Below are 8971 nucleotides of genomic sequence, written 5' to 3' on the forward strand. Positions count from 1 at the left end.
TCCATGTTGGAACTAATTATTGGACATTCGCTTCAAGTTTTTAAATTTATTCTTTCACAGCATGTGGCATTGCTGGCTCTGCCAGCATTTATTGCTCATCCCTAATTGCCCTTGAGAAGGTGGCAGTGAGCAGCCTTCTTCAACTGCTGCAGTCCATGTGGTATAGGTACACCCACAGTGCTGTTAGGGAGGGAGTTCCAGGATTTTGATCCAGCGACAAAGAAGTAACAGCGATATATTTCATAGTCAGGATGGTGTGTCGCTTGGAGGTGCACTTCCAGGTGGTGCTGTTCCCATGTATCTGATGCCCTTGTCCTTCTAGGTGGTAGAGTGTGGTTTTGGAAGGTACTGTCTAAGGAGGCTTGGTGACTTCTTGCAGTGCATTTTGTAGATGATACACACTGCTGCCATTGTGCACCGTCGGTGGAGGGAATGAATGTTTGTGGATGGGGTGCCAATCAAGCAGGCTGCTTTGTCCTGGATGGTGTTGAGCTTCTTGAGTGTTGTTGGAGCTGCACTGATCCAGGTGAGTGGAAAATATTCCATCACACTCTTGACATGTGCCTTGTAAGTGGTGGACAGACTTTAGGGATGTCAGGAGATGAGTTATTTGCCGCAGAATTCCCAGCCTCTGACCTGCTCTTGTAGCCAAGTATTTATATGGCTGGTGCAGTTCAGTTTCTGGTCACGGGTAACCCCCCAAGGGATTTAGTGATGGTAATGCCATTGAATATCAAGGGGAGTTGGTTGGATTCTTGTTTCTCCTCCCTCGCTCCCATAAAACTGACATAAATAAACTGATCGAACGAACTGTTTATTGGCATTGTCACCCTGCTGAGAATATCTACAACATTCAGTTCCAGAAGCTGATAGTTTTTGACGAAATTGGATGCTTTGTTCCTCAGTAAATTGCCTGAGTGGAAGAGCCCAGCATACTTAGCGTTAAAACTTGAGTAAAATGTTAAATATTTGCCTTTTACCTCCTGGTGCTCAGCTGCTATCTATTTGCTCCAGAGAACGAGAATAAACTTTACAATCATTGGAGTCACTTTGGAAATGAGTGTTCAGATTTTAAGAAAGACATGGAAATCCCCACCACTTCTTGAGGCTCTTAGGACAGAATCTTCTACTCTCGCTTGTGGCAAGTTTGGACGTGGGAAGGACATGTAAACATGGGGATGATGGCGTGCTAGAACCCTTCCTGCCTCCGCCAGAATTAAGCTCTGGGTAGGAAGGCCCATTGTTGACCATTCAAGGGCCTCATCCCGCCATGCTGGTATTAACCCAGTGACAGGTGAGCTTGTCACCATGCGGTGTGACAGCAGCTAAAACTGTGTGGCCAGCTTGTCACCTCTGGGGGATGGGTCCCATGATCAAAGGCACTCAGTGCCTGATCGAGGGACTGGACATTGGGGAGGAGGGGGTGGCTCTCACACTTGCTGATGACCACGCTACAGACCACTTCCCCCCCGCCCCCCCCCCCGCGATCCCCCATTGGTTACCTGTGACCCTGGGTGGCTCTGCAATTCTGGGGCTCAAGTGTCCGTCCTTCCGGCAGCAGCCACGGCCTCTCAGTGATGCTGTAGGTGAGACTCCCACCCATTTCTCCCCCACCGTCGAAATTCCAGGGGAAACCCCGCCACTGGCTGACGCTGCGAATGTGAGATAGAAACAGACAATGCTGGAAATACCCAGCCAGCAGGTCTAGCAGTATTTCTGGAAAGTGAAACAGAGTTAACTTTTCGGGTTAATGGAAAGGCCTGTTTCTCTCTCCGGAAGATGTTGTCTGACCTACTCAGTATTTCCTGCATTTTCTGTTTTTCTTTTCAACTCTGACACACCCGACCCACCCGGTTTTGTGAATTTCAGCGCAACCATTCGAAATTTACCCGCGGTCACCAAATGAGTTTGTGATATAAACGTTGGGTTTGACTGTGTAACAATGAATTTGAACGAGTTGTGTTTGAAAGTGTGAACTTTCAGTGATTAAAGAAACTCACGCACTTTCCTCACTGGCGAACCGGACCACTGCCTCCCGTTTCAGGAGATCTTCGTATTCTACGCTGCAGTCTCCGCCGTTAGATTTCTTTCTACTTTGGAAATAAACTTGAAGTTTTGTTTTCAAGAGTTTGGCGACGTCTGGACCCCAGTCCCCTTCTATCAGCAGAGGATATGGATAGTCAGCTTCTGTCGCCATTGTCTGCAGCCAAATGGAAACTCTTCCGTCCTGTGCGATGTTTTCTAATTGGTTTCATTTTCGTTTCTCAAGAAACGAACCCATCGTTAAGGGCCAAGTAATCTGAAATATTAGACCTCTTGCTTACAAGCGTTTTTTCTTCTTCTGATATTTCTAAAATTCGGTTCCGGAAAGCATTTTTGAAGGTGACTTATAGGAATTGTATGGCTTGCAAATCACAAATTCAAATTTATAAACGTTGATATTTTGCAGTTTGCCTCCTGCTATATTTAAAAACACATGATGTAATATGTATTTTTTCCCCCAGGGTCCATGCTTCAGGCAGGTGAGAAAAATATTGCCTTATTTCTTAGTTCTGAAGAAGGACCCATTCCTGTCGACTAGGGCCATTTTCTTCATTCTTTTGAGCAGCTAATGAAATAACTGCATTGTAACTGGGCTTCACCATTCTGCAAAAGTTTTTTTTGCTATCACCAAGATACCCACCAAGGAAATAGGATGTAAACAATGCAACCTTTAAGCAGTGACTCTTCTGACAATAATTCACTCCCAACGGTGGAATGTAGCAGTTGCGCCAGCAGCGGGAAGCAATGTGGGCAGAGGAACATCATTTGGCATGAGGTCAAAAATCAGTTTCCCGGCGTCAGGATTAAGTTTTGGAATTTTGTTCTTGAGACATTAAAGGCAGGTCAAGCTTCCCAACGAACAATATCAGGAAGCGTTTTAGCATACACTAGCATGTCATGCTTGCACATTAAAAGGCCACCTCATCAGAATTAAGTTCCCCTGCTAAGTTAAGTTGCGGCCAGCGAGAAATGAGAGCTTTTGCTTTACTACTGTATATAAATGGCGTGCAGCTGGCCAGCTTCAATTCTTCCACCACTTTGAGGTCAGTAGAAGCTGCTTTCGTCTTCTTGGAGGTGACTCATCACTACACCCAGCACAAGGGCAGATGGTTGTGGTTGTTGGAGATCAATCATCTCAATCCCAGGACATCACTGCAGGAGTTCCTCAGTGGCCCAACCATCTTCAGCTGCTCCATCAATGACCTTCTCTCCATCATAATGTCAGAAACGGATATTCGCTGATGATTGCAGAATGTTCATCACCATTCGCAACTTCTCAGATACTGAAGCAGTCCCTGCCAAAAGCAGCAGCACCAGGATGACATTCAGGCTCGGGCTGATGTGTGGTGTGAATGTTAATTGCCACCTAAGTGCCAGGAAATGACCATATCCAACAAGAGAGAATCCAACCATGCCTGCTTGACATTCAATGGCATTACTATCACTGAATCCTCGACTATCAATATCTTGGGGGTGAGGTTACCATTGACGGAGCTGCACCAGCCATATAAATACTGTGGCTACAAGAGCAGGTCAGACGCTAGGAATTCTGCAGCGAATAACACACCTCCTAAGTCCCCAAAGCCTGTTCACGATCTACAAGGTACAAGTCAGGAGTGTGATGGAATAGGCTCCACTTGCCTGGATGCGTGCAGCTCCATCAACACTCAAGAACCTCAACACCATCCAGGACAAAGCAACCGACTTGATTGGCACCCCATCCACAAACATTCACTTCCTCCTCCACTGCCACACAATGGCAGCAGTGTGTACCATTTGCAAGACGCACTGCGGCAACTCACCAAGGCTCCTTCAACAGCACCTTCCAAACCTGCGACAAGGACAAGAGCAGCAGAAGGAATGAAACCGGACAGAACACCTGGCATCGACCTAGGCACCAGAAACAACAACGGCAAACTCAGCCCTGTCGATCCCACAAAGTCCTCCTTACTAACATCCAGGGGTTTGTGCCAAAATTGGGAGAGCTGTCCCACAGACTAGTCAAGCAACAGGCTGACATAGCCATACTCACGGAATCATACCTTATAGATAATGTCCCACCGGTAGGCCCAGCAGAGGTGGCTGCACAGTGGTATACAGGTGGGAGGGAGTTGACCTGGGAGTGCTTAACATTGACCCCGGATCCCATGACGTCTCTTGCCATCAGGCCAAACATGGGCAAGGAAACCTCCTTCTAATTACCATGTACCGCCCTCAGCTGATGAATCAGTACTCCTCCATGTTGAACATCACTTGGAGGAAGCACTGAGGGTGGCAAGGTGCAGAATGTACTCTGGCTGGGGGACTTCAATGTCCACCACTACTGACCGAGCTGGCCAAGTCCTGAAGGGCATAGCCACTAGACTGGGTCTGCAGCAAGTGGTAAGGATGATCTTCACCAACCTGCCTGCCACAGATACATCTGTTCATGACAGTGTTGGTCAGAGTGACCATCGCACAGTCATTGTGGAGACGAAGTCCCGTCTTCACATTGAGGATACCCGCCATCGTGTTGTGTGGCACTACCACCGTGCTAAATGGGAATAGATTTCGAACAGGCCTAGTAACTCAAGACTGGGTAATCATGAAGTGCTGTGGACCATCAGCAGCAGCAGAATTGTACCTGAGTACAATCTGTAACCTCATGGCCTGGCATATCCCCCATCACACCATTACCGTCAAGCCAGGGGATTAATCCTGGTTCAATGAGTGTAGGAGGGCATGCCAGGAGCAGCACCAGGCATACCTAAAAAAAAATGAAGTGTCACCCTGGTGAAGCTACAGCACAGGACTACTTGCATGCCAAACAGCATAAGTAGCAAGCGTTAGACAGAGCTAAGTGATTCCATAACCAACGGATCAGATCTAAGCTCTCATGTCCGGTCATGAATGCTGGTGGACAATTAAACAACTCACTGGAGGAGGAGGCTCCACAAATATCCCCATCATCAATGATGGGGGAACTAGCACATCAGTGCAAAATATAAGGCTGAAGCATTTGCTACAATCTTCAGCCAGAAGTGCTGAGTGGATGATTCATCTCAGCCTCCTCCAGAGGTTCCCAGCATCACAGATGCCAGTCTTCAGCCAATTTGATTCACTTCACGTGGCATCAAGAAACGGCTGAAGTCACTGGATACTGCAAAGGCTTCGTGCCCTGACAATAATCCGGCAATATTACTGAAACTTATGCTGCAGAGGTTGCTGTGCTCCTAGTCAAGCTGTTCCAGTACAGCTGCAACACTGGCATACTGGCATATACCTGGCAATGTGGAAAATTGCCCAGGTATGTCCTGTAACAAAAAAGCAGGACAAATCCAACCTGGCCAATTATCGCCCCATCAGTCTACTCTCGATCATCAGTATAGTGATGTAAGGGGTTATCAACAGTGCTATCAGCAGCACTTGCTTAGCAATAACCGGCTCACTGATGCATAGTTTGGGTTCTGCCAGGGCCACTCAGCTCTTGACCTCATTACAGCTTTGGTTCAAACATGGACAAAAGAGCTCAACTCAAGAGGTGAGGTGAGAGTGGCTGCCCTTGACATCAGGACAGCATTTGACCGAATATAGCATCAAGGAGCTCAAGCAAAACTGGAGTCAATGGGAATCAGGGGGAAAACTCCCCGCTGGTTGGAGTCATACCTAGCAGAAAGGAAGATGGTTGTGGTTAGTTGGAGGTCAGTCATCTCAGTTCCAGGACATCACTGCAGGAGTTTCTCAGGGTAGTGTCCATTGCCCAGCCACCTTCAGCTGCTTCATCAATGACCTTCGTTGTCATAATGTCGGAAGTGGGGATGATTGCTGATGATTGCACAATGTTCAGCACCATTCAAGTCTCCTCCGATACTGAAGCAGTCCATGTCCAAATGCAGCAAGACCAGGACAATATGCAGGTGTTAGGGGGAAATAAAGGGATACAGTAATTATTAGGGGAAAATATAGGGATACAGTCAGAACTTATTGAAGGGAATGGATACTTAGAATATCCAGGCATGCAAAACCTGTTTGCATAAGCAGTTAAAAGTTAAAGGCCAGGCTGGACAGAGAGAAATCTGAACCTTACACATTCTCAGGGCTTGTGAGTATCAGCAAGGCTATAGTGGACGAAGAAGAATGCAAATATGATAGATTGGGTGTTTTGGGAGTCAGACCGGAGCCTTAGGTTAAAAAACAACTAAGATTGAGCCTGTTTACAGCAGATAGGGAAAGAACAGATGGTCCTAGCTTAGGTAGGAGGGAAGGTCTCTGCCTGGGTGAAAAACAAATAGGGACGAACGGTGTATGTACTTGTTACCAGACTTGTCTGTTTAATGTAAACCTATATGTTGACAAGATCGGAATCTGGAAACTGTTCTTATACATGACCAATAATGTATAAAAATGATGAACACTTGTAGTTTAGCAGAGTACTGTCTCAAGCTGTATTGAGATGGTGCTCTCCTTGCAATTGCTCGAATAAACGATTGAAACCTGTAGCTGAGACTCCTGTGGTCTGTTTATCAAAGACACCACAACACAGGCTTGAGCTGACAAGTGGCAAGTAACATTTGTGCCACACAAGTGCCAGGGAATGACCATTTCCAAAAAGACAGAATCTAACCATCGCCCCTTGACATTCAATGGCATTACCATCACTGAATCCCCCACTATCAACATCCTGGGGTTACCATTGACCAGAAACTGAACTGGACCAGCCATATAAATACTGTGGCTACAAGAGCAGGTGGTTAGGAATCCTGCAGTGGATAAATCACCTCCTGACTCCCAAAAGTCAGTCCACCATCTCCAAGGCACAAGTCAGGAATGTGATGGAATACTCTCCAATTGCCTGGATGAGTGCAGCTCCTACAACATGCAAGAAGCTTGACACCATCAAGGATTGATTGACACCCCATCCATAAACATTCACTCCCTCCACCACCGATGCGCAGTAGCAGCAGTGTTTACCATCTACAAGATGCACTGCAGGAATTCACCAAGCTCCTTAGACAGCACCTTCCAAACCCACGACCTCTGCCATCTAGAAGGACAAGGGCAGCAGATAGATGGGAACACCACCACCTGGATGTTCCTCTCCAAGCCACTCACCATCCTGACTTGGAAATATATTGCTGTTCCTTCACTGTCACTGGGTCAAAATTTTTGAACTCCCTCCCTAACAGCATTGTGGGTGTATCTACACCACATGGACTGCAGCAGTTCAAGGAGACAGCTCACCACCATCTTCTCAAGGGCAATTAGGGATGGGCAATAAATGCTGGCCTAGCCAGTGATGCACACATCCCATGAAAGAATAAAAAAACTTCACTCGTACCAGTAGCAAAAGCTACTCCAAGGCTGGAAACGGGAGGCAGGCTAAGGATGGCAGGGTGGAGTGGAGTCTGGACAGGGGAGGCAGGTTAAGCTGGGGAATGGTGGACGGGAGGCAGGTGAAGACTGTAAGCAGGCCTGAGACTGCCAGGGATCGAGGCTGCAGAGACTCTCTGAGGAAGTTGGGATGGGGGCAGACATTGTCCAGGGAAGGACGGGTGACAGACTGTCTGAGGAAAGTGGGGGCGAGTGTCCAGGGAAGTTGGTTGGAGGGGAGAGATATTGTCCTAGAGGTTGGGGCTGGTTCTATCGATAGTGGTGTCCTGCGGATTGAACTTAGGATGGTCAGTGGAGGGAACAATCGGGGGGAGTGGGCGGCTGGGGCGGTGGGGCCAATGGGATGAGGTAGGGTGGCAGGCCCAGGAGGATAGTTTGGTAGATGAAGGTTTCATGGGGGTGCTCATGGAGGCAGACTACACAAGTGCCTTGCAAAACGGGGGGTCAGGGAGGGCATAGGGACGGTAGTGGGTGTTGGCACTGAGCGGGAGGGAAGGCGTGTTGAGTTTGATGGTAATAGGGTCTAGGGAAATGAGGGAGATTTAAGGGTGACAGAAGGGAGAGAAATGGTGAAATTGGGTGGGTCAAGTGTTATGATCCTTGACCAGACCTGGGTTCGTGGGGGGAGGTCCAAGTTAGGGACCAATAACGTTTTGTTTAAAGTGGATAAGGTTTGAGATTCAAGATACTTACTAGGTGATTTAAGCCACAAGATTCCATGGCTTTGGAACAAACAAAAATAAACTTTACTGCACAAGTTCAGACAGATAAAACAATTTACAATATCTATCTTATACTCTAACGTTCAGGGTAAGCATGATGTATATGTGAATTAAGAGGCAAAGAGTGGATTGAACACGCCACATAATAAGTGACAGATGCGAGTAAACCCGATTCCACGGATTTCTCAACAAGCCACATTGTGAGCTAACCAATCTCACTGAAACTTCAACTTTCTCATGAGAATTTCCAATCTACAGATTTGAAGATCTTGCCTTGGAATTCTCTCCAAAAGCCACTCCCACTCAGATGTTTTCAGCAATGACTCACATCGCAGGATTTCAATCTCGCCATCCGAGGTTCTTTTCCCTGCATCTTCGAGTATACTCCAGCTTCACCTTCCAAGCACAATTTCAGATCTTCGACTGGGCCAAGGGTCTGCCCCACCAGTCCACAGCATAGAGTCACAAACCTTGAGCTGCCTTCTTGGGTCTTCAGGGTTTCTCTTGTGCCCGCCTCATTTAAAGTCTGCTCCCTGCAGCTCGTTCTTGGATTCAGAGCCTATTACTCTGCTCCTTTCTTTTAACTTAACAGGACCTATTTCTGTCCTCGATCTTGTTCCCTTACCTGGGACTTCTTTTTAGGAACTTTCCCTGTGCCCTACCTGTTTTGGGACCTCTTCCTGTCCCCCGCACCCCCCCACCTCCCCTGACCTCTCCCACCCCTCCCCCGCCCCCCTCCCACTGTCTTCTGCTCCCTGGGACACCTACCAGCTCCTTTTCAGGTCATTTGGCCTGGTTTTCGTGTCATTCTTTTTCTTTTCTCTGCGCAGGCATGC

At 47.5% G+C, this 8971-nt stretch overlaps 1 protein-coding gene across 3 annotated transcripts in view; it reads right to left on the reverse strand.

Annotated features, from left to right (window-relative positions):
- LOC144686736 (protein mono-ADP-ribosyltransferase PARP14-like) overlaps positions 1 to 2241 on the reverse strand; it is a 47643-nt gene extending 45402 nt beyond the window's left edge. The window contains exon 1 of one of the 3 annotated variants that reach the window (XM_078552349.1): positions 2005 to 2241. In XM_078552349.1, coding sequence (XP_078408475.1) covers positions 2005 to 2197 — 193 coding nt within the window. In that variant the 5' untranslated portion in view covers positions 2198 to 2241. The remainder of the gene's footprint in view (positions 1 to 2004) is intronic. The other 2 variants (XM_078552348.1, XM_078552350.1) reach the window with 2 other exon arrangements.
- Between the last annotated feature and the right edge of the window lie 6730 nt (positions 2242 to 8971).

Source organism: Cetorhinus maximus, chromosome 11 (assembly GCF_964194155.1).
Source record: "Cetorhinus maximus chromosome 11, sCetMax3.hap1.1, whole genome shotgun sequence".
Classification (NCBI taxonomy): Eukaryota; Metazoa; Chordata; class Chondrichthyes; order Lamniformes; family Cetorhinidae; genus Cetorhinus; species Cetorhinus maximus.